Below are 26,580 nucleotides of genomic sequence, written 5' to 3'. Positions count from 1 at the left end.
AGAAGAAAATGATATGGTGTGCAAGCTACATAAGGCACTATATGGTTTGAAATAAGCACCAAGAGCATGGTATGAAAGATTGCACTCTCACTTAGTAAAGATAGGTTTTCAAAGAACCAGTGATGATAGTAACATATATCTCAAGGCACAAGGAGATAAAATACTGGTAAGTGAGGTATTTGTTGATATCATTTTTGGAGGTAATGATGATATGTGTGATGATTTTGCTAATGAAATGAAGAATTAATTTGAGATGTCACTAGTAGGAGAGATAAAAAAAATTCATAGGTTTGCAAATCCAACAGATGAAGGAAGGAATTTTTATCACACAATCCAAGTATGTGAAAGAAGTGTTGAAAACTTTTAGAATGGGAGATTGTAAACTAGTTGGAACACCAATGGTTACAGGTTGTAAATTATCAAAGGAAGATGATTCTGCACCAGTTGATGAAAAGGAATATATATCCATGATAGGTAAGCTACATTATGTTGTCCACAACAGACTAGACATTGCTCATGTAGTAGGATTGGTTGCTAGATTTCAGAAAGTCCAAAGGAGTCACACATGATTGCAACCAAAAGAATTTTCAGATACTTGAAAGGCACAATAGATTATGGATTATGGTATCCATATGCAGGAGACTTTAACTTAAAATTCTATACTGATGCAGATTGGGAAGGCAATATTGATGACAGGAAAAGTACAACTGGAGGAACATTTTTTCTTGGAGGCAGATTAGTGTCTTGGAGAAACAAGAAACTAAGTTGTATCTCTCAATCAACAACAGAAGTTGAGTATGTTGCAGTTTACATGAATTATACCCAAGCAATTTGGATGAAACACATATTGAAAGGTTTCAAGCTGAAGATATCAAAACCGGTAAGAATTTTTTTGTGATAACACTAGTGCTATAAATATTTCTAAGAACCTGGTGTTTCATGCTAGGACAAAGCATATAGAGCTAAAGTATCATTTTCTGAGAGAGAAAGTTCAAAGCAAAGATGTATCACTGAAGCATGTTTCCACTAAAGAACAACTAGCATATATTTTTACTAAGCCTCTACCTAAGGCTACATTTGAATATCTCATAGGTGAGTTAGGGGTTGTACCCCTACATGAATTCAATTAAGCAGATGTGGAAGACATCAATCCTGAAGCCTATTGAAAATCTTGAAGAAGTATTGGTGAAGAATGGAGCTACTCCACAAGGGGAGCAACTAATTGTAGATCGGTGAAGCATGGCTGAGAAACAGAATGGTTTACCTTCACTTTGGCATTGTTGTCAAAGGGGGAGAAGAAAAGTATATGATTGATAGTGTTGCTATGTTCAGGAGAGGAGACAGATTGCAGACCAGTTACCAACTGAAGATATGAAGATACAATTGAAGGATAGTATATGTTGAAAAATGTAAACCAGGATTCCTATACCTGTGTGTGTATGCTTTACTCTCAATCATGACAATCAATTGGTATGATATTTGTATTTCCATCAATGCCAAAGGGGGAGAATGTTGGCATTGCATGAAGATTGCATTGAATAAGTATAGTGTTGTCATTGATGTCAATAGAAATTGGTAATGAAGTAGTAAATCAACTGGTAATGAAGCAGTAAAGCAACCGGTAATGAATCGGTAAAGCAACCGATAATGAAGCGGTGAAGATCAACCGGTAACCCTAACCAGTTGAGAAGTAGAACCCTAACCGATGGATATTGGAGATCAGTTGTGATAATCTATGACCAAATGATGATCGGTGATGGAGATGTCATGTAAGAATGTTGTACATGATGAGTTTCGAAAAGGTTTTGGCGCGTAAAGATAACCGTTTATCTTGGGAATGATCAAATTCATAGTATGAAGTGAAAAACGCATGATGTGTTACAAGATTCAAAGTGTGGTGATCCAGAAGCAGTTGTAGATGCCTAGAAGAATGTAAAGTTGATTGCATGTAATATAACGGTCAAGATTGAACCGATATGTTTGTAATCTCTATGAGATTTTTAGGGTTTGTGTTGTGTTACCAACCTAATGTATTTGTTTATAAGGTTGATGATTTGATTCAATGAGTTGTTGGCAATTTGATTAAGTGTGAGAGATATTGTTGTCGAACCAGGATGTGTATCTATAGAATGATGTGAAGGAAGACAGGAGCAATAAAGGATCTGATTCAGCAAGGAAGTGTTATTTCCAGATCAATCAAGAACATGTTGTTCTCTAACCATTACAACAGTAAAATCCCTTAATCGGGTAAGCTTTAATAGGCTTGTTGTTGAAATCCTCTAACCAGGTTATCCATAAGCTTGGATTTGAAATCCTCCACCAAGGTTACCTTTAACATGGTATTTGTAGTCAATCCCTTAACCAAGTGGTCCTTAACCGGATCTGTTCCTAACAGAACATTATTGTGTAAGCTTCTAACAAGGCTTGGCTCCTAACAGGGCGAACTTCAGAAGAGTTCAAAATACTTGTGGGTATTCATCCCCACCGTGGTTTTTCCCATTTGGGTTTCCACGTAAAAAATCATTGTGTCAAGTGATGAATGATTTTGTGGATGTGTTTCTAGTATGGTTGATATGAATGATTAGTAAATCTGCATAGATATATTTACGCGATTGAAAATGATTTGAAATATGTTATTACTAGTATTAGTGAAGTGGTTTAAGGTTTTGTTCAAAGGATATTGAATTTTTAGATTTGTTGCATTGTATCACTGAAGTTTTAGGTCAACCGGTAAGGTTTAGCAGTGCTACTACAGATTTATTGAAGTGTCTAAGTCAGTAAACTTTGTGAGTTGTTTTTGAGTTGTAAATAAGTTTGGTGAAAGTTTAGTTTATTTTCTATCTACTGATTCACCCCCCCCCCCCTTCTCAGTAGTTGACCGGATCTTTATAGTTTCATCATATTATCAACAACACCTCCAACTAGACAAGAAGTTGCATAGACCAACATGGAGAGGTTGTGAAAACCAAATAAGAAAGACATTTATTTGCATATTAAGATTTAAGCTATAGAACTATTAGTGAAAAATCTCCAAACAAGAAGGGGTATGCAAGACTGTAGACTCTAATACCATGTTGATGCATCAACCAAGATCAACAATCTACAAAACCAAATAACATTTCCAAACAAGAGAGAAGCAATAGAAAGAGATGTTATTCCACTCAATATCAAAATACAATTAAAATGAGATATTATACAATGTACAAACATCTTGTATATATAAGCAGGGTGTGATGAGGTATGAGATAACTACCTATAAACAATAATATTAAATGCATGATGCATGATATTAAATGTTAAGTGACTAAAAGTTAATAATGAGACTTGACCCCATTATACAGAATTTGTAGAATGCCACCTAAGACTAAGTAAACTTAAATCATGTGAATGGGTTCCCACAAAAGATTAGTTAGGAATAAAACCACGTTCACACCAACAAAAATGACCTAGAGGTTTTGACCCTACCTAGACAAAGATACACACCTTACAATTAATCTAAAGTAATATACATATAAAGAAGTGTTATTCCTAAATAAAGCACAAGCAAAATTCTAGAATCTACACTAAAATCATACATCTTCAATCATCAAACTAAATAAATCCCTTTACAATTTATATTTACTTTCTTAAATATGTCTAGAAGCATTTATAATGACAACAATGATAAATTCCCATATTATCACTACATTAAAAATATATTTAGACCCAACATTTATTTTTAAAATCAAAATAAAAAATACTTTTAAATAAATAAATATTTTTTTGCGGATATGTGAATATATTTTTAAATTAGTAGAAATTGGAGAATTAACTATTGATTAATTTGTCGGGAGCTTGACTACACCCCCTCCCCCTCCTATCATAGTTGTTATTGGGTGGGCCCCTACTATTCTAAAAGGCTAGTAGGTTAATCCATAGAATAGAAAGGGACTAGGACGCATTCCCTCAAACTCTATGGTACCCAACCCCACCCCCTAGCCAAATTGTAGGGTTATTCTAGCAAGTTAATTAATTGTCTGGGTGTAGGGCTTGATTGAAGCCCTCTAGCCCTATTCAACCCCCCCACAATTAATCAATAATTAATTCACCCATAGAATTTTAGGGCTTGATTGAAACCCCCAGCTGAATTGGGCGGGGACCCTTTAGAACCCTTTAAATAGTAAAGGGGGAGGGGGCTAGCCCTTCAAATAGTAGGGGGAAGGTAGCTTGATTGAAAGAGAATAGTAGGGGGGGGGGGGGTATCTCACTTGGGTGAGGGCTAGAATAACACTAATTAACCTACTAGAGTAATTCCCCAATCAATTAATTAACTTGCTAGAATAACCCTATAATTTTATGGGGGGTAGGATTGACTGCAGTACCAGCTAAATTTGAGGGAATACATTCATTAATGTGCCTCATAGCCTCCTCCCACCCACTCCTAAGGAATCCAACCCCAACCCCCTACAATTCAATCGAGGGTAGGGTGAGTAGTCCATAAAATTTGAGGGCAAGCAACCCCCAGCCATTAAATAATTATCTTGCTAGCCATAGAATTGTAGGGGCCCTCCAATGCTAAAATAGTTCGAGAATCTATGCTCCCCCCGTACTATTTTAAGGGCTCTATGGTGGTTCTATAATCAACCCTAAAATATTTCTAGAATCGAGCTAAGTTGGTGGGAAACTATAGTTGCCCCATAGTTACTCAGAAGAACGTGATGAAAATGTTGCAATGTGTGTGCCCTTGGTCTCCTTGTGTTGTGCAACACAACACTCGGGTTTGTGACATGGCTTAACCACCTCCTGTGGATTTTATAAGTCTAGTGGTTGTATCAAGCATTAACAGGTCTATCTTTTAGTGAAATGACAACCGCACTTGTAACAAGTGGTATCAAAGCTTGGTCATAGGTTCAAACCCCTCGCTTGCGTTGGGGGTAGGATTGTTGCAAGGTGTGCACCCTTGGTCTCCTTGTGTTGTGCAGCGTAGCACTCGGATTTGTGGCATGGCTTAATTGACTGGCTTAATTGCCTCCTGTGGATTCTATAAGTCTAGTGGTTGTATTGGGCATTAACAGGTTGATATTTTGGTGCAACGACAACCGCACTTGTAACATAAAAATTTGATTTTTCCTTTGTAGCTACCCCTTCCCCCGTGGGCTGGGCTCTCCCTTAGCCATATCCACCTATCCTAGCTATAGAAATGTATAATTCCAACTATCAAGTGTTGATTGGAGGGCTATCAGGTTATTCTATTAGGCTCCATACAATTCTATGGCCCTAACATTATATGGAGCTTGGGAGGGGCGCTTACAATTTTGATGGAATTAGCTTGCTAGCCCTTTAGAATAGTAGGGGCCCATATAATTTTAGACTTGAATACAACCCCATAGAATTTATAGGGTCCCTCCAAGGTGTCAACGCTTGATAGTTGGGGGCATAGTTCTCACTTCTAGCAAGTCTAATTAATGGAAACTATCAAGTGCCCCTTAGGATAGTAGGGTTGGCCCCTCACAAATATTGAGAACCCTCCTTATTAAATCAACTTGCTAGAATGGCGGGGAGGGGGGGGTTCATGTCTTGATTGGATCCCCCATAGAATTGGGTGGAGGCCTTCAAATAATAGGGGGGAGGTAGCTCAATTGTAGGGCTAGCAATTATCGAGTGTTACTCCCCCAAGGGGTGGGTGGGAGGAGGAGGCTATGGGCAATTCTAGCAACTATCGAGTTCAAGTGCATTAATGAATGCCCTATAATAATTTTATGGCCCTAAAATTCTATGGTAATACAGTCAACCCTACAATTCTACCAGGTTCCAATCAAGCCCTAAAATTATATGGACTAGGGGATTCTAGCAGGTTAATTAAATTGACTCTAGCAAGTTGCTCACCCTAGGGGTGGGTGGGAGGAGGTGGCGGCTAGGGGGAGGACCCCCACCAAATTCAGTTGGGGCATCATTAATTAATATTGGGAGGGAATAACTATTGTCGGAGAGGGTTTGATAAAACTACCTATCTATAGTAGGGGGGTTAGGGAGCTCAACCAATAGGTTGAGAAGTGAGCCCCCCCCCCCACCCTACCTTTCTATAGCTATAGTAGGTTGAGTGCTCGTTGTTTCCATAGGATCACTTTTGGATTCGGCAAGTACCATTAGGTACTCTCTCTTAGAAGGGGGGAGAGGAGGGGGATGCAAGAAGAATTGATAGTTGATTGGAGACCCGTTGATCTTCTAGTGCATGAATGCTATCTCACGGTCGATCTAAAGCCTAAATGACCTTTAGACCCAACAATTCTGTTGTCAACCCTATTCATGTTCCTATGATGGCCCAATAACATGCTTATTCTTCAGCCATAGAGAAACTTTTGAATTATGAGGTACCATTACAAGCTCAATATATACAAGTGTCATTTTGTGAAATCATTTGAATTTTGAATCATTTACTTTCTTTAACCACTCATGTTATGGATGTGGAAGCATTAACCCTATTTTTGTGGGCTTTAAAGGAGCGAGAGAAATTGTTGGAATTCTATGAGAGAGTCTTGGGAGCCAAGATGCATGCCAATTACATAAGACTAAGTGGAGTGGCACAAGATCTGCCTCTTGGCTTATGCTAAGATATTTATGACTTTAAATGACAATTTGCTTCTCGTATTGACAAATCAAAAGAGATGCCAACTGACAATTGTATCCAGAAACAACAATTAGTGGATATTGGTACTATCACGACACAACAAGCAAAGGATTGGGGATTTAATGGTGTAATGCCAAGAGGTTCGGGAGTATGCTGGGATTTGAGAAAAGCATCACCTTACGATGCCCATGACTGATCGATTTTTGACGTACAAGAGAATTTGGTGTTTTTTTTTATCATTAATGGGAGCAATTGTCCCTATCATCATAGAATAAGAGCACCTGGATTTTCCCATTCACAATGACCCAATTCTATGCCCAAACATCACATGCTAGAAGATGTGGTCACAATCATAGATACTCAAGATATTGTGATTGGAGAGGTAGATAGATAAGTAGAGGACAATTGGTTCCTCGCCCTAGCTTCATTGCGAGCTAGAAACAATTGATTGATCCCTAGTGGGTCGAGATCATGCACATGTGATTACACCACCATCATGCACCATATGACGTATATGAGGTATGGTGTCACCATCATTGTAGAATCACCAATATGTTATAGTAGATGTTAGAGCTCCTATCTACCTATCTTCTCTTTGAGTAGCAGGTTGGGTGGCCCCCCTTATTCTAGCAGGTTGATTCCCTAAAATTCTATGGAGTGTGTGTAATGCCATAGAATAGTAGGGGAACTCCATTCCCATCTCATAGATATCTATTTCCTCTTTCCATGTATGGCTATTCAGGAATGGACCAAGTTCCTGCAAATATGGGACTAAGCCATTCCGATGGGATATGAACCGAGCATTATGAAGGGGATATGGACCAGAAGAGTATGATGTATGGCTAGCTCCTCTACTAGATATCGACTAACCTTTTAAATAGTAGGGAGAGGTAAAGAAGGTCTATGGGTGCCCTACAATTCTATGGATCGGGGTGGGTGGGAGGCTATAGTTGGGTGGGTGGGAGGAGGAGGTTATTCTAGAAAGTTAATTAATTGACTAGGGTAGATTAATGCACTTGCTAGAATAATCAATCAAGCCCTACAATTTTATGGTACTAATCAATTAGAGGGTCTCAATATATCTCTGATGGGGTGGGGGATAATTCTATTGTTCTTGTGGATGACGTAATGGATGGTTTAATCATAAATTGCAACATTGGAGTAATGGGCCCTTTCTTATAATTGGGGTGGCTAGCTTTTAGATGTATGGCTCTAGGTGGGAACGAGGGCAGGTCATCGAGTATATGATCTAATGGATTGGTGATACGAGTTGGATGACATGAATCAATGGTACGAATGGCCAACTCATATTTGCGACGTATATGAGGTGCAGTAGGTAGGCATTACGAGGTGGCTAGCATACACATGGACCTTGATGACCTAGAAGCAATGATTGACTCGATTGAAGCTGCAAAAGAGTCTACATACAAACCAACAACATCCATTCCATTCTAGCCCTCAGTATCCCCTTTATTTATATAGCTTGTTTAAGAGACAATTGGACAACCACCAGTTGGACCAACAGTAGGAGAAGAAGCTTCAGTAGCAGATCGAGATCCATATCCTATTTCCATTGATCTAGTTTTTGAGCTACCTTGCTCGATATCCATTCTAGTCCCATAGCCCGTTGAATTCCTTCCCATCCCAGCTTCTCCATCGTTACCTCCAATAGCTTTAAGGTCATTTTCCTTCCATCAGTAAGTAAATTGCTCCTCCCTTTGTCTCTACTACTTCATATGTGTTTGCTACCTTCATTATTGCCTCTGCCACTTATGTCTCTGTGTCCTTTTCTTTTGTCTTTCCCGCTTCTACCTATATCTTTTCCAATAGATAGTAGGGGTTGTTCAATTGATAATTGGAAAATGGGATCTTGAACGAGGTGCTCCTACCTTTACTTATCCTATTTGAAATCGGTCATCAATGGCCCTACTATTCTAAAGGGGATCAAATGGATCAACTAGGTCATTTGCTGGTGTCTCTGCTTCTGGTTTAGAATCAACTGAGTCTCTATGTAGAGGGCATTGAATACCACTTCTAAATTGCTTGGTAAACAACTCACCCATAGAATTTTAGGGGATCTGCTTTCATGGGGTAATCAACTGTCTATACCTTCTTTGTTGCTACTGCATTTGTACTTGGAATAGTAGGATCTATTGTTGGGTATACATACTGATTTTTCATGAGAAATGGTTAAAGTGGCTATGGCCTTCCTAGATCTCGATCTACTATAGGTGAGACTTCATCTTTCACGAGGTGGAATTGAAACTCGGTCTATTAGCATGGTGAATATAGGGCACATCTTTTTTTTGCCAATATAGATATAGGGTTGATTCTAGAACTATTTAGTGGACCCCAAGATTTGAACCATAGAACTATAACTATAATGGGGGGTGGAAGGGAGTGGGGGCCCTAAAATTTTATGGATTGATTAATTAAGAGTGGGTGGGAGGGCCACATCTATAGTTGGAAGAGGCTTTATGACTTAAGCATTGTTTTTATCTTTTACTATATGATAGATAGAATTCATGTTGCGGTCTTTTCTTCTATATCATATAATTCATGTTGTTTGCATCTATAATCCCCCCCCATCCAGCCATAGAATTTTAGGGGCCTCCATCCATCAATCGGCCATGGTAAGGGAGCAAACAGGTAGGTGGTTGCCAATGCTACTTTGCATTAAGTAGTTTACTAATCATCATCGATTGAGCCCTATAGATAGATAGTAGCCTCTCAGCTCCAACCCTTAGACCAGTAGGGGATTGGACTCTCTCTATATCCGACCTTGCCCAAATGATGGGATGTAGAGGCACCCTCTCGGAACCAGCTGACTCAGCCACTCATCTATGTTGCAAGCCAACTTATTCTCAACACCAAATCAAGCTAATGCACACAATTGAATGATCACTTCTCTAAAAAAAGACCAAGATAAATTTTATATATATTGGCTATGCTAGGAGTAACCTTGCGATCCAACCCAATGCTCAATCACCTTGCCTTGGTCTTACTACCAAGTTGGGGTTAGGAAGAAGAAATATAGAGTGAGACTAAGGCAAGGGTGCCATGAGGGGAACTTAAGCTCTATTTTTAAGGAAGAGGTGATCCTAGGAATAAATAAAAATTGTACTACAAGATTATTTAGGCAAGGGTCCCATGAGGGTGGCTTAAGCTCTATTTTTAAGGAAGAGGGTGGTCCCATGGAAAAAATATTTTTTTTACTATGGGATTATTTGGAATCTTTTCCAAAAAAACACAACCCCTACTTTTTAGCCTTGTAAATTTAAGCAGGTGAAAATGGGGTGGGGCTAGATTTTGATGAATACTAAGAGGGGGGGGTGAATTAGTATACCAAAAAATACTATACTTAAACACTTGAATAGTCTAGCAGTAAATCCACACTCTGTTGCAGTACATAGACTTGATCTTCTCAGTTAATATCGCACATACAAGAGCTTCAACGACCACCAAAACCTAATAGCTACACTCATACATACACATTTTAAAACCCTAGACATGATGTCCTTAAAAGGAATCTGATTTCATGTCGGTCCAATAGGATTACATTGCAAGTTCCTAGGTTCATTGTATCTAGACACATTTGGTAACACAGCACAAAATCACAGTCAAAATGTCGGTGGATGGTAACTCATCACAAAGATATACTGGTTGGTAACTCATCACAGAGTATTACCGGTTTATACAACTTTTTCAGTTACTGATTGGTAACTCAGAGTAACACCGGTTTAATAGATTATTGGTTGACAGAAATGAAGATTGGGAAAATGATAACTGTCGCTTCTGGCTCCTTTGCTCTGCTCCACTTGAGATCCTTAAACAGCTTGATCTCTCTATGCCACTTGGGTCCTTATACCGCTTGAGATTGGTAAAACCTTCATGCATAACATCAATAGTCTAAAGACTACAACATGATACCGGTTTGGAACAATTACCAGTTGAGCATAATTCACACATTCACAAAGTGATCTCATAGCAAGTGTGTGTCCATCAATGACAATCACAACATAATCATCAAAATGCCAACAATCTCCCCCTTTGGCATTGATGGCAACACTTAGGAAATTTTTTGACATACAAGCGTTTTACAACAAAATTATGCCATAATCAAAATTACTCCCCTAAGCATGTACACTATCCCTTTTATAGAAAATACAATGTATACTACTTCCTTAAAGAGATAAACATGAAAGTATACATAGCATGCATCAAAATACAGAATACTACTCCCCCATCAAAATTTTAAATACAAAATACTACTCCCCCTTTGCCAACAATGACAAATTACAACTAAAAAACCCCTGTTCCATTAGCATTAAAAACTGATTTAAAAAGTTTATGACAATAAAGAGTGAAACTTGTCAAAAACTGATTTAAAGTCTTGCATAAATGTCTTCATGGATAAAGACCATGATTCAAGCAATGAGGTAGCAACCTCATTCTCCGTTTGCATCTGATAGACCTACTCTTCCATGGCATCCAAGGTACTCATCTCTTGAGTGACCGTTAGGGCATCTAGATTTAGATAGCATTTCTGAAGAATTTGCAGTCTTGGCAGTAGGACCAGTTGAAGTTTCTGCAAATTACGTGTCTGGTTGCTTATCTCTGCCTCTATTGTTGCAGACTGGAGTTTTAAACCGATGAGCGGTTTGTCCATATGTGGAGAAGGAATCATATGGAGTCTTGAAGGTGCTTATAAATGACTACATATCAGATTGCAGTTTGGCTTTCTGAGAAAGCACATCATCACTGAATAGATGAGGTTGACATATCTTACTTAGCAATAATTTTCCCTCATCCATTGCATCTCTAATGTCCTTATGTGCCTTCTGTAGATCAGACCGGAGCTCTGTTAATTTTTTCACCAAGGAAGTCTCTAGAGCCTTTTGATGCTCCTTCTTGGCATTTGCTTCTGCAACCTCTTCTAGGCTTTGCACCTGGTCTTCTACAACTATGCATAGGAGCTTTAATTGTGCAAGAGAGGAATCGGTACTGGGGAGGTTGGTACCGGGTATCAAACCGGTAAGAGTGTCCACTGCAGCTTGGATCACATCTTGCTCTTTCTTCCTCCTTATTACTTCCAGGCGTTCTTGGGCAACCTTAATGCTCTGCAGAAACTCTGATTCGTTTGCAGACTAGAGGTCAATGGGACTGGTAATGTCAGCCGGTTTGGCTTGACTACCGGTTGCCTTTGGGGTCTCCATCTGAGTGCTCTGTGTCGCTCCCTCTTTCTCTTTAGCTCTTTTCTTGTCCTCTTCTACCTTTTTTTCCTCCTCTTCTTTCCGCTTCTCTTCTTCTTCATCCTTCTTCTTCTTCTCCTCTTCCTGCTTCTTCTTCTCTTGCTCCTTTCTCTTCTACTCTTCCTTTTTCTTCTCCTCTTCTTTTTCCTTCTCCTTTTCCTGTTTCACTTCCTTCTTCTTCTTCTCTTCTTCTTGTTTCTTATTCTCCTCTTCTTTTCTCTTTTCTTCCTCTTTTCTCTCCTCTTCCGCTTTTTTCTTCTCTTCTTCCTTTTTCTTCTTTTCCATTTCTACCTAATTTCTATTTTCTTCCTCCTATTTCTCCTGACCTTTTGTTTCTGTTGGTGCATCTGAAGTAACATTTTCACTGTTCAAGGCATCAACATCAATCGGGTCCAATTGAGTAGTGATCGGTTCTCCTTCACTGTCATATACTTCATCAGGTTGAGTGATTTCCGATTCTTGCTTAGCTTTCTTGTTGGCTTCAGCCACTTGATGCAATCTTAAAGCTGATTGAGCAAGGGAGTGGGTATCTTTGGCCACTTCCAAAACTTTTCCTTCCAACAACAGGAGTCTTCTTCTTCTCATGAAGAAGAGGCCCTTATATCTCTCCACTACTTCATACAATTCTGTTTTGGGCACATTAGGAAAGTATTGTGCAAATTCTTCCTCTCTTATTTCCTGTTCTTTCTCTATGGCAATGTGTCATTCGTTATCTAAAGAATTATATAAAGAATCAGGTGTCTCAGATTTAATTTCTGATGGCCACCGATCATTAATACATAAATAATTGATAACTTCTTATTCAACTTCCTTCTTTTCATCATCATTAAAATCATCAAAGCACTCTTTCAAATCATCAAGTGATTTTCTTCTAATATTCTTAATTGTTCTTTGACAATGTGTCAAAGGTTTGTAAGAGGAAATATCAATATTTACTAGTGCTGATGTTGTCGGATCATTCTTTGTCTTTTTCCTCGTTTGCCTAGTCTTCTTAGGTTGTTCTTTAGAGACAGTGTCCTTTGAGTCTGGTGTATTTCTTTTTGTCTTCCGCTTCCTCTCAAAGACTTTGGCGGGTGCCGCTTCCGGTTTCTTCTTTGTTGGTGACCGCTTGGTCACTTTGGGACTTGTTGTGGTAACCGGTGCCGATCATGAAGGCACTGCCTTTCCCTTCTTTACTGAGGGTTCTTCAACTGGTGTTATCCTTTCTAAATAGGTGCAGGTTCTCTTTGCCTTTGGATCAAGGGGTGAGGCAATTAGGGTAGAGGCATACCCATCTAACATGTCATACATTACCTCATATCCCATCGGTTCCACTTCTTCCTGTCTAGGCTCAACCGCCTCCATTATGCACTCATCAACTTTGATGGTGAAGCAAATGTCCTCCTCATACTTCTTGACAATATCACCGGATATTCTTACTCTTTGGTTTATTTTGCATCTGAACTCATCAAAGTATTTGTTTAGCACTTCCGGATAACCGATTCCTACCGCTTGTAGGCTTTCCTTGATTTGCTTTGTCACCGGTTGGTCAGCAGACCACTGAATATCACCTACTCCTAGAAAATAGCCTTGGAAGTAGAAGAACAACCCAACCAATAGTTTTCCAAACTTAAATTTCAGGGCATTGTCCTGTTTGATCGACTTGAGGTTCAACAGAAGTTGTCTTTGCATACCAGTGCATAGAGCAAACGATGCATCTTCCTTGATCATCCTGTAGGCGGCATTTACTGCTGCAGTAGAGACAGAGTTGATTCTGCTGGCATGGAACGTCTAGTATCCTATCACCATACACGCATATTTGACTAGATCGTCCTTGATGGAATTGACAGTCATTCCCCGTGAATCGCTCACTGAACCGGTGAGCTTAGTCATTTTTGTCTTGTTAATCTTCCTTAGGGCTGGCACTTCACCGACGTTGCAGAAACCGATGATGGCATGAATTGCTTCCGGTGTAATATCATGCGTCCGCTCTAAGTACATTTTATCACCGTGTACTCTGCTCAAAATAATACGGATGTGATCATCTAAAAATTCTTCAAGGAAATAGATAGCATTGTGAAGTTTCTTCTTTTCCAAAATGCTGAATTCCGGTTTAATCTTTTTGTCCTTCCCACAGAACAAACTCAACTAAGAATGGATCATCAGAGATCCAAGATCTTCAATCTTATAGTCAATGTAATCGAAAATGCCTTCCTCAACTATAACACCAGCGGGTATTTAAGATAGGGCATTGTATTTTGCCTTCTGTTGAATGAAGTCTACAGAATCAATAGGTGCACTAGAACTAGCATGTGATACGGAAGCCATGATAAACAGATAATTTTGAAAAATACCTTCGTAAGTCAAAATTTAGGGCTCACAATTTAAACTTCGCTACACACTCCTTTGGTTGCTGAAATACTGCTTTGTGCTCTATACTTCACCAATAGATGTTTGCTTCTGATTCTTCTTCAGGATTTTGATAAATTCTTTGAATCGCAATCCAAATTGCTTTTCTTCACTCTGTGCTTGAAAACTTCTTCGCTCGTGAACTGATACGTAAAAAACGACTTTGAAAATTTCTTTTAAACAAGTTCTTCACCTACCACAATAAATGCTCCGCTATTAGGGCATAAACCCTAATTTGCCTTTTACCATTTCCGGTCTTCTGCCAACTGATAGGTATCACATATCGGTTGAGGTCTTTTACCGGTGTAAACTGGGGGTTCGAGATATTTCACTGTTTGCTCCCCCTAAGCTTTTCTGATGCTTAGTTTGTCGGTTCAACGACTTCCACACTAGGTGCAGAAATCAATTCTACTTGAATCACTTCTTCTGGCTTCTTCTTCCAGGTTTTCTTCATATTTGCTTGAACAATTTTAACATCAATTTTTCCTTCCGGAGTGACCGGTATATCATCCGATATACTCTTTCTTGTTCTGCAAAATCTTGTTGTATGACCCGGTTTGTTGCAATGATAGCAAACCACTCCAAGTGCTCTCCAAGGTCCATTATTCATGTTTCCATTCTTCCTTTTGCATGTTACAGTAGTGTGACCATGACCATGACAAATCCAATAGTTTTCTCTCCATCTGGTTGTCGCTTGATAACCACTGCTACCTGACTGATGACTATAGGTATTAAACCAGTTTGGGTTCCGGTTCCCAGAGGATTCAGGAAAAAATCCTTGACTCCTTTAAGGATACCTTCTGGTATTGTGCATGACAGACCTGCATTCAAATGCTCTATGCCCAAACTTGTTGCATGCATAACAATTACCATTGAATCTATTGGGTCTAGGCTTGTCGTTTAGAAAATAAGGAAAATTATTGTAAGCCTTACTTCTACATACATTAGCAGTGTGTCCTTTCTTGAGATAATTAAAGCAAATAGGTTTGAACTTTTGCTTACCTTTATCTTTTGGTGTCGGTCGTTTCTTTGATGCTCCATCTTTTGTTCCAGAGGTCTCACCTTCCTCATATTCAGAGAAACCAAGTCCATTGGTATTCTTTACCGATTTAGTTGATTCAAGCTTCTGCTCTAGCTTGACAGTGCTCTTATTGAATTCGGCAAGTTTCCTTTGACTCAGTAAGTTCTTTGGTAATAGCAGCATTGAATTCCTTCAAGGTTGCATTCTCAGAAACAACCATGTGTAGTTCACTTTGGATTCCTTCCTTTTCCATTTTATTTTCAAGAAGATGAGCGGTAAGTGCATTGATCTCTTGCTTCAGCTTGGAGATCTCATGATCTTTGTCTTTTATCAGATCTTCAGCTTTCCTCTGATTCTCAAGCTCTTGACACATTCTGATAGTTAGTCCTTCAAGTTCTCTTCTTAGGTTGGCATTGGACTCATTCAGTTTTTCAACTTCTTGAATTAGGACTTCCATGTTCGCTTCATCAGAAGAACTGTTTTCAGTTAGCTCCATCAGTTTTTCAGCATGCTCTCTTCTTTTTGCCTGAGAGGCCTTATATTTGACCTTAAGTTCATCATAGGCTTGCTCAGTCTGAGTGAATCGATGAGTAAGTTCCCTCAAAGTGTATTCCCCCATATCTCTTTCCAAGTGGTTAGACTTATAGAAAGGTTGGCTCTGATACCAATTGATGAATACTAAGAGGGGGGGGTGAATTAGTATACCAAAAAATACTATACTTAAACACTTTAACAGTCTAGCAGTAAATCCACACTCAGTTGCAGTACACAGACTTGATCTTCTCAGTTAAGATCGCACATACAAGAGTTTCAACGACCACCAAAACCTAACAACTACACTCATACATACACATTTTAAAACCCTAGACATGATGTCCTTAAAAGGAATCTGATTTCATGTCGGTCTAATAGGATTACATTGCAAGTTCCTAGGATCATTGTATCTAGACACATTTGGTAACACGACACAAAATCACCATCAAAGTGTCGGTGGATGGTAGCTCATCACAAAGATATACCGGTTGGTAACTCATCACAGAGTATTGCCGGTTTATACAACTTTTCCGGTTACCGGTTGGTAACTCAGAGTAACACCGGTTTAACAGATTACCGATTGATAGAAATGAAGATTGGGAAAATGATAACTGTCGCTTTTGGCTCCTTTGCTCCGCTCCGCTTGAGATCCTTAAACCGCTTGATCTCTGTATGCCACTTGGGTCCTTTACCGCTTGAGATCGGTAAACACTTTCTGCATAACATCAATAGTCTAAAGGCTACAACATGATACCGGTTTGGAACAATTATCGGTTGACCATAATTCATACATTCACAAAGTGATCTCATAGCAAGTGTGTGTACATCAATGACAATCACAACATAATCATCAAAATGCCAACTGATTTTGCCCCACCAGTTTAGGGATTATTTATGCCATTTGTCAATCATCTCAATTTTAGAGAGAGAACAATTTTTTTTTTCACCAACTTGTTTAAATTTAGGAGTTTAAACTTAAGTTGATTGCACTACAAAGTTCATGAGACTGCTTAAATTTTTAAGTTGAATTGCAATATAAAATTCATGGGACCATAGCTTTAAAATATTCCTAAAAAGTCTCTAGCAGCTCCTCTCTATATTTTAGGAAGCCCCCCCTCCATGAGACCCAGCCTTAGAATCATTTCCAAAAAACTAGAAGCCCCTACTTTTTGGGACCGCAAATTTGAGTGGGTGAAAATGGGGTGGGGCTAGAAATTTCCCCACCAGCTTAGAGATGTAATCTGCCACTTGTCAAACATCTAAATTTAATTTCTATTAATAAATAGTTTTGGAGAGAAATGAATTGTTTTTGTTATGTACATACAAATGTATTATATTTATGAGACCACGAACTTCCTTAAATTTGTTGGGAATGTGCCTCGAATTTTCTTGACCATGTTCGGGTTGATCAGAGTAGCCTACACCAATGGAGCAGCAGAGTGTTACCTTCTTGGTTGTTAAACACTTTCTGATCGGTGTGACTTAGGCCGATCGGGACAACTCTGGCCGATGAACTTGACTCCTCAGATTTGGTATCGGCGATCGGGGTAGCAACTGTGTTCTTGTTCCGATGTCTCAATGGAGACCACTCCTAGCCATCGGAGATCGAAGTGTCTTTTGGAGAGCTATACCGGTGACCCGATGGAGTCGCCTTAGGCGGTCGGGCTTGTCATCGGCTATCAGAGGTTCCGGTTTGAAGCTGTGCCGATACCCGATGAAGTTGCCTTCGGCGATCGGGTAGCATTGGCTATTGGGTTGACAAGCTGAAGGCTATGCCGAAGTCCGATGAAGTCGTCTAGTATTGATCAAGGATCGGAGTAACTGCTGAGTGATGTTTCCGATGGGCCGATGAGGTTGCCTTCGGTGTTCAGAGATCGAGATAGCTTGGAAGCAATCTCACCGATGGCCCGATAGAGTCATCGGAGATCGGAATGACTTGTGGAGCGATATGCCGATGAGGTCACTCCTGTGCGGCCCGCTCTGGTTATCGGGAGATCGGGTCTACCTGTTGGAGGTTATCCCGATGACATGATGGAGTTGTTTTTGATGATCGAGATTACTTGTTCACTGTTTGGCCGAAGACCCGATGGTTTGGTGTTGGCATCCTCATAGTGATCGGGGATCGAGGAGACAGCAGGAAGGTTGTGCCGATGACCCGATGGAGTCGCCTTTTGGCGATCGGGTATCATCGAGGGATCGGCTCTACCGGTTGGTAGTTATACCGATGGCCGATGGAGTGGAAACCGACTGCGAGAGCAAGGTCAAACCGAGATCCAAAATGTGAACACTCAGACACTAACGATGAGACTGTCGGTGTATGTGAATATGAACCGACCCGATTGCCTGATGCATGTGGGATATTGTGTTTCTCACGAATGCAGACCGACGGTTAGATTTCCTGGTGGTTGGAGCGACTAACTGTTAGAGTGGCTAGAGGAAATTGAAACACAGCTGGACGGATGGAAGACCATTGGATTCCATAACGGTTATGCCAAATTGACACATTGTAATCTTCGTTGTTACATATGCGTTACCAGAGATGTAATCGATGAGCTTGCACAGGGCGATGAGTGAAAAGCTCAGACTGGCATAGAGCAGAAGGCATGGAGTGTCATTGAAGTATGATAGGAACTCCGAGAAGCCTTGCTCGATGTGTGAGGAGTTTGTAGCCAGAGGTTAAGTGTGAGCTAAGTGTGAGGCTAACAAGTGGCTGATCAAGGCAGAACAGAGTGACTATGAAGGGATGAAGTAAGACTACGTGTTGTAGTTTTTGGCATGTCTGTAGTCTTGTATGTTCTGCATGATGTGATAGCAGAGTCCAGAAAAGAAGATCCGTTAACTTTATTGTAACCTTGTTATTTACTGAATAAAGTGATCTCCTTTTTTGGTGGTGGGTTTTTTACCCGTAAGGGTTTTCCCACGTATATCTGATGTCTTTCTCTGGTGTTATCACGTCTGGTTAATCCTAATCTCCTGTTTGTGTTTATCTTAATGTATTGCAAACTGAAATTAAGATACTTCCTTGCTTGCAAATCCCCTTAGAATTGACGTTAGGAGAGCATTTTCCGCGCACTGCTTTCCTTACAAAATTTGGGAGCTTAAATTTTTAAGCTACACTACACTACAAAATTCATGGGACCACCTGCTTTAAAATTTTCTCTATTTTTTAGGAAGCCCCCCTCCATAAGACCCCGGCCTAAGTGTCCGGTGATACACACAATCGTCTGCAAACCAACTCGAAACTAATAAACAAACTAACAAAATATTTAAATTATAATTACAAATATACACAAAATTTTCAATTATTAATATAAAGAAAACAAACAAAATGTACAACTTTTTATGAACTTCAACAGAACTTCCGTGCTTTCTCATAACTATTTTACATTAAATGACAGCTCACACTTATTCATTAAAATAAGGATTCTTAAGAGGTCAAAATCCAACTTGGAGGGAGGAAAGGCGGTGAGATAGGGACCGTTCACATTCCCAGTTGGATTTGGACATTCAATCAGGTAGGGCAAAGTCACACTACGCGGAAATGTGTTCCGTAAACATCTCGTCAATGTAGCCAATCTATGTTTTTAGATTCCTCCTCTCTTCTCCAATCCGCGTTCCAATCATGTGACCCATCCTACATAAAAAAGCTCACCACTTTTTTTCTTGGTTTGAACATTGCATTGCAACTTCTACAGTGAGTTGGCTATGCTTTTTCAAAAGGACAGGCGCGTGATTTTAGTCTAATCTTTTCTAACCTCTTTTCTCACCTAACCCTACATTCTTTATTTATAACTATAATACTGAAGAATACCATCTATGTTATTGTTGGAGGAGATGGAGACATCTATGAATTCTAATAGAGGAAGATAAGCTTTATAGATATTCTTAGCAAACAGGTGAACTCGGATATTTCTTTAATTTGATCATTAGCATTACTGTACAATATTTTTTTACTTTTTAGATTTATAATGATTCAGACAATACGATCAAACTGGTAAAAAAATTTAAAAAAAGACTCTGAATATAAGATTAAAATCCTTTCCTTAAGCAAAAATATGAGAAACCGATGACATCATAACTTGTAATACCCTACGTCATTGGCCGTATCTATTGGGCTTTTTAGTGAGCATATTAATCTGCACAAATTACGATGGCTTAGTTTGTACATGTCGCCAAATTTTTGGAAGTAGTCATTGATTGTAGCCACAATTTTAATATCAGAATCTGAGGCGGGTGCAATTAGTTGAATTTATTTTGATGGTATCTAGTATCTAGATTACTATATTCATTCTGCAATATGAACCCAAGGTTTTGGCCTTCATCAATTGCCAAAGGATTGTGTTGACTTGTATAAAATCTGACTACGGCAGAAACAGTAAACGGGAGAGACATGGAAGGAAAAAGCTGTCTAAAACTATGGGAAACTAAAGAGGGTAGGACGCGGTTTGTCTACAATTTCAATGCATATGCATAGAATTTGTCAAGGTCGGGAAAGCTACATGATTAGGTGTTTAAAACAAGAATGAGTCATCTGTATTGTAACAAATTAAATATGCAGCCTGAGGAGTCAGCTCTAGTTTCACTCAAAAGAAAATCAGGCATTGCAGAGTGCAACGGATATATTTCAGCCATGCAATCCAATGTGACTGCTCCCTTCTCTTACATAGAAAAGCCCATCAAGCTAAATTTTGCAGAAGCTGAGAATGTGAACCTGTTGCCGCCATCACATTTTGAGCTCTTCGAACAATGTGGTCAAAAAAACTTTCTTCCTGCAGAGGATTTTCAACTTGGGTACCTGCCTGGAGAATGCAGTCGTACAAGATATCAGAACTTGGAACTTCCAAAATGGGTAAGCTTGTTTATGATGTTATAATGCATTAGAGATATAAGGCCATTATAGTTTGTTTTCTATATGCATTTTGGTAAAGTTCAGCTTTTTTGTATTTTTTTGAACTCCTTCCCCTTGGTAACTGGGTCCATAGTTATAACTGTTGGGCTATAGCCTTTCTAGATAAAACTTAAACAGCATATAATATGTTCCATTTGAAAAAAAAACTGTGGGTGAGGAAATATCAGCATATGCACACTCGTAGAGCAGTCAGTAAGGTGGTTAACAATGTTAACAATATAGAGTTCTTTCTGGGTTTGATTTTCCAAAGATTTTCTTTTGTTAATACTGTGATATGTGGTGAACAGGATGTTTTCTCTTCGAACACTTGCATCTCAAATTTCCTCCTTAACCAGCAGCGACAACCTGTTTTAGAGCAGCAACATCTGGACGAAAGTTTTGTGGAGCAAGAAGCTTACTATTATCCAGGTCTGGAAAAAGGAAATCGCCAACAGCTTTTAGAGAAGATATCACCTGTAAAAATTTATGACCAGCCTACAGGACCTGGCTCTTTCAAGAAGATGCGGTGCAAGGATCGAACCTTGTGCTCTGGAAAGAATCAAACAAGAGATGCACAATGGCAACTTGTTTATGAATCTATGCTCAATGACTGTCAAAGCTCAGCAAGTAGTTTAACCCCAGAAGATTTATCTTCTGCACCTCTTATTGGTAGCCACGGAATGCCTATGTTACCATTTGATTCACACTTTTCACCTAGTTCTACAGGACTTTCATCTAAAAAAGTTAACAGGCAAGAGGATATAGTTATACCCCCTAATGGCCTTCCAGCACAACTGTCTCTTCATGATCATGAAATGATGATAAATTCTCTTCCTGAGAAAGGAAAGTTATTAGAAGCTGTACTGAAAGCTGGGCCTTTGCTCCAGACTCTTTTGCTTGCAGGGCCACTTCCTATGTGGCAACGGCCACCTCCAGATCTGGACTCTTCTGAAATTCCATTGGTTCCAATAGCACCCAGTACACCTCTAATGATTTCTCCATCAAACCCACCAGGTCAGACTCTCTCCTCTCCCAACAAAAACACTGGTTTTACTCATAAATCACCACCAGAGGTGACTAAGACTGCCTATGAAAAAGATCCGAGTCTTATCCTAGAACAATCTTATCCTTATTCTCCATTGCCCTTAACCCCAACAAGCTCATCTTTTAAAAAGAGATTCATGTTTATGGATGACTCTTTGCATAATGCAAGGTCATCTCTCAAGCATGCTAAGTTGCAATGACCTGTACTGATCTCAATTCTAATTAGTGGTTTTAGATTTCAAGACACATTTGAGATATGTATCCAAGTACAACACTGTTTTACTTTTATCTTCTTATGTTTCTTTTCTTCTGATGTTTATAACTTTAATGGTTATGGAGTCCAAAAGTTAAAGCAGCAATGAAGAAGTCCATGTTTCTTAGCGTGTGATCTCAAACGGTATTACAAAAATGTCCGCAAAGAAAATTGAATCTTTTTAATTCTAATTCTAATTCAACCTTTGGTTAGGTGGAAAGTAAGATATGCTTTAGTTTCAAGCCTATGCACTATGAAAGTTCAAATTCTTATTAACTGTTCCTCGATATTTACAAAAGACAATGGGACTGAAGACAAAGTCCAGTAGAATAGGTTAAGAAATTGCTTAAAATGCCTCTAAATAATAGTTTCAAGCCTATGAACTATGAAAGATCAATTTATTATTAATGTTCATGAATATTTGTAAAGTTACAGGATTGAACACAAAGTCTAGTATAATAGGTTATGAGATTGCTTAAATTGCTTTTAAATAATAGGTTTTAATATTTTATTCTTTTATTGTTATTATGCAAAAGTCTTATTTAATTCACTAGGTCTAGTATATATGGTTTTGCTTTCTATTGGTTTCGGGTTCAATTATGAGGTCTTGGCTTACCTGATGCACGTGGTTTGTGGGTGATTGCATGTATCCCCAAGGGATTAATCTCACCTCAACTCACCCCTTCCTGAACCCCAACTTGTCTATAAATAAGACCAAGGTAAGGTAGGTTGGGCGTTGGGCTAGGTCACGAGGATACCCTAGGCGCAACAAAAAAATAAATAAAAAATTACATTACTATTTTCATCTTCTAATTTTGCAATCATTTTGACATCCATTCTCTTAGTCACATTCAGATCACGTTCAGCCAATTTCTTATGCCTAAACTTCATTTTTTGTGTGTCCTCCATGCAATCCTAGACTCACATTGTTGCCACATTCCATTCTTTGAAAGCTAGAGACTTCACTTTTGAAGAACACTTGTGTCCTTCATATCTAAATTTTGGCTCATGCCAATGGTAAAACCCTAAACCTAGTTGTCTTTACTATATTGTTGTAATATATATAGTTGTCCAATATTGTCCTATAAAGTAGATATTCCTCATTCATTTCAAGGGTTCTTTATTCTTAGTTCTACTTGGCCATATTCTTTGTTTTAATTTGCAACTCTTTGTTCATTTTTTATGCAATTTCAATTGAAATCTAAGACTCTTGCACTCTCCCTTCATATTTTATAATTATTTAATCTTTTTTGCTACTTTTCTCTCTCATTACCTTCACCTCATTTGAACATGCTCCCTGTAGAACACAAGATGCCACTAAGAGGGGGGGTGAATCAGTGGTTTCCAAACTTAACCCTTTTAATCCTAAAAGGTGTGTATCAGTTAGCAATTCTAACACAAGGTGGATATATCAGTGAGATAGAGGAAGACATCAAGATGCAATCACACACAATAGGAGCATCACATAACACCGGATGTACGAGGAAAACCCAACATCGGTGAGAAATGTTGTTGGAGTCTGCTGCTCCAATCCAACCTCACAATAAAACATTGGTTACAACATTTAGGGCACCAACCCAAGGAACACCACCTGTGCTTTAGTGAACCAACCCAAGGAGCACCAACCCCTACACCGAGCTCCAACTCAGTGATTACAATGTCATATATCAAATCCAAAAGTTAATACCTGATTACAAATGTGTTATGTAACCTTTGAATCTTTCTTCTGGTTCTACTCTTCTCAAGTGGTCTTCCTCTGCTCTTCTCTCTATCAGTTATCTTCTCACTCAAATCCTCCTCTCCTTTACTCTCTGTTGCAACCTTATCGGTTCAGCCTCTACCTCTTCTCTGTTGGTACTCTGATCTCTAATCAGTACCGGTTCTATTGCTTACCGGTTACTCCACTTGTCGGTTTAACTCTGCATTGTTCTTTGGCTTGCTGGATCTCCTCAACTGCTCACACTGCACTCCAACTCCTTCTCTGCCTTTCTATAGGTTCTAGCACTACCGGTTTACACCACTGCAACTCACTTTGCAGTTTACTGGTTACTCTGACCTTGTCGGTTTTGCCTTTGCCAAACCCTCTCACCGGTTGCACTCCAACACTCAGTGTTTGTGATCTTCGATGAAGTCTCTGACTGGTTGACTCTCTAATTGCACTCACTTCACCGATGTCACTCTCTTGTGCAGCAGCATCAGATCTAGTCTTTGATCGGCATATTTATATTATGCATTCCCGTCAAAATGACATTCAAACTTTTGGCACGCTAGGGTTCCTTCATCAACCTCGAGGCAAACCAAATCCAATCAAATCTCCTTCCAGAGATTGACCACCTGCAAAGGATCACTCAACTCCACAAATCACACTGCTTCCAAAACATGTTTTCTATATTTAGCAAACACGACTTCTTATTCAATCTGCACTTGTCAATCACCATGAATCAATCACGCGGTTAGCTTCACCTACCCTGATCAGCACCTAGACACACTACATCGATCATGATGCCACGAATCAAATCTTTGTCCTCTGATCAGTCTTGAGCCGCATCCTTCTGCTCTTGACCCATGATATCTGCTATCAACATTAATGTTGACCAATCACCGACAATGTACGATCCATTTGTTTGACACCTGGACACCACATGGTGTCTCTGTCGGCATGCACCTCAACTCAGTCACCGTGTCGGTTTGGACTCCATCACTGACCACAACATACAACCAGGTTCATCTACCTATTTCCTAACCCTTCCGATTATACCCTAACTGGTCAACCTTCATGTCTGCACTTTGTTGTTCTGTCGATGGAACACCTTTGACAGTCACCAAACATGCCAATCTACAGCATGCTCATATTCATCAAACAAGAGCTCTTCACTTGTCACTTTGTCATCTTTATCGGTGGACATACTTACTGATAACTACCTTGATGACACCATGTCATCAATCTTCAACTGTCTCCTTCTGTATGCATCTGCATTCTGGTTGCACTCTTTGTCTGCATCTGCTCAATCTTGCCTACTTCTTCATCAGCCTGGACATCATCTCAACCGGTTTGTCAAAGTGACAAACCCATCACTTATTTACTCTTTCTTCTCTATCCCGGTGGCTCAACTTACCAACTCTAGCTGATCTGGTGCATATCTCAAATTTCATGCACCTAAGGCATCTTTGTGTTTCACCAGTTCATCCGGTGTGAGCCTTCAATCACTTGCCTTCTACTTTTTTGTCTTATCTAAGAAGGTTATGATGCATTCCATGCATATTGGGAGATAAGCTCAGTATGATCACTTACAGGTGGGAGTAGATCCTTGTCATTTGCTTACTAATGACTGGTATGAACTAGTTGTCATTACATTGTGCTCAGTCTGCTCTTCATCCCGTGATAACATCTTTATCCGGTGGGAATCTTGTTGTTTCACATCCAATTGCATACCGGTGTCTGCACTTCTTCATTAGTTCAACCTTGCATTTGTTCATCATGCATATCAGTTGGCAACCATACACTGCCAACAAATCACTTACCGGTTGTCATTCCATACCGATCTTCAGTCCTTATGTCGTCAACACAATCTAACACTAACTTGTGTACCAGTGACTCCAATGATCACAATGCAGGTTGACATTCTCTTCCTTACTGGTGAGAACCTATATCGGTAACCTGCTATACTAGTTGACATCAATGACACCATTTCTGGTTGACATCAATAACAACAATACACTTCAATCTCTCATACCAGTTACCATGCTATACTGGTTCACATCAATGACAACACAATGCCAACAATCTCCCCCTTTGGCATTTATGTCAACACATGTAGTATCTGACATACTACATATTCTCTCTCCCCCTTTGACAATAATGGCAAAGGGCACTAACAAAGTGTCTCTTTCCCTTTTCTCTGTCGGTTGCTTCTCCTCCTTTGACCATTTCACTCTGCATCCTCTCAATCAACAACACTTGAGATGGAGGGCTTAGACACCAACTGACACCAATTGCTCAGCAACCAAATGTATATACAAACCGGATACCAATTGCATATACAAGTCTGATACCAATTGTAGAAACATGTGTCGGTGAATTTCACTTACCTGGCGGTCAGACTGCATCTTCTCCCCTTTGATATGCAAAAGGTATTTTGATCCAAATTTGTTGATACCAAGTGTAGAAGCTGACACTGATACCAATTTGATGTCACTTGAATATACTCTGATACCAAATGCATGTTCTCCTCCTGTGCAGGTAACTCTCCCTCTTTGCAGGCAACTCTCTCGGTGGTCCGATTGTGATTTCAATAAGTACAAATTGGATAGACATTGAAATACCTCACAAACATGGACCCATGAGTACATCCCAAGGTCTCAATCATACCGGTACAGCCATAGACACTTGCTCTCCCCCTGTGTCCAGCATGTTTGAAACCAATCAGAAAATGGGGCTGTGAACTCCCTCTGAATCACAGATCTTAGGTCATTTTTACATGCCAGGTCCTAAACCGATGCTCCAGTCTGCACCTCATACTATTTGATATGAGTGAATAAGTGGTCAACTGATGATCTTCTAGCTCCATGACATCCATCACAACTGATGACATG

At 39.5% G+C, this 26,580-nt stretch overlaps 1 protein-coding gene and 1 pseudogene across 1 annotated transcript; both read left to right on the top strand.

The window, feature by feature from the left end:
- The first annotated feature begins 6,245 nt into the window (after nucleotides 1-6,245).
- On the top strand, nucleotides 6,246-6,911 carry LOC131073806 (NADH dehydrogenase [ubiquinone] iron-sulfur protein 2-like; annotated as a pseudogene).
- A 12,929-nt stretch (nucleotides 6,912-19,840) lies between these two features.
- On the top strand, nucleotides 19,841-22,044 carry LOC131073817 (uncharacterized). The gene is made up of 2 exons (XM_058010333.2): nucleotides 19,841-20,651; nucleotides 20,999-22,044. The coding sequence occupies exons 1-2, from the start codon at nucleotides 20,325-20,327 to the stop codon at nucleotides 21,932-21,934; spliced, it is 1,263 nt and encodes a 420-aa protein (XP_057866316.2). The 5' UTR covers nucleotides 19,841-20,324; the 3' UTR covers nucleotides 21,935-22,044.
- Nucleotides 22,045-26,580: the final 4,536 nt, after the last annotated feature.

The sequence above is a fragment of the Cryptomeria japonica genome, chromosome 2 (assembly GCF_030272615.1).
Source record: "Cryptomeria japonica chromosome 2, Sugi_1.0, whole genome shotgun sequence".
In the NCBI taxonomy this organism is placed as follows: Eukaryota; Viridiplantae; Streptophyta; class Pinopsida; order Cupressales; family Cupressaceae; genus Cryptomeria; species Cryptomeria japonica.
Note: the sequence above shows the minus strand (reverse complement) of the source record. Positions and strands in the feature narration are given on the sequence as shown.

Bases quoted from the DNA above. Each gene is read 5' to 3' on its own strand.
- LOC131073817 (XM_058010333.2), top strand. From the start codon at position 20,325: ATGAGTCATCTGTATTGTAACAAATTAAATATGCAGCCTGAGGAGTCA. The intron at 20,652-20,998 runs GTAAGCTTGTTT...TGTGGTGAACAG, and splicing joins ACTTGGAACTTCCAAAATGG to GATGTTTTCTCTTCGAACAC.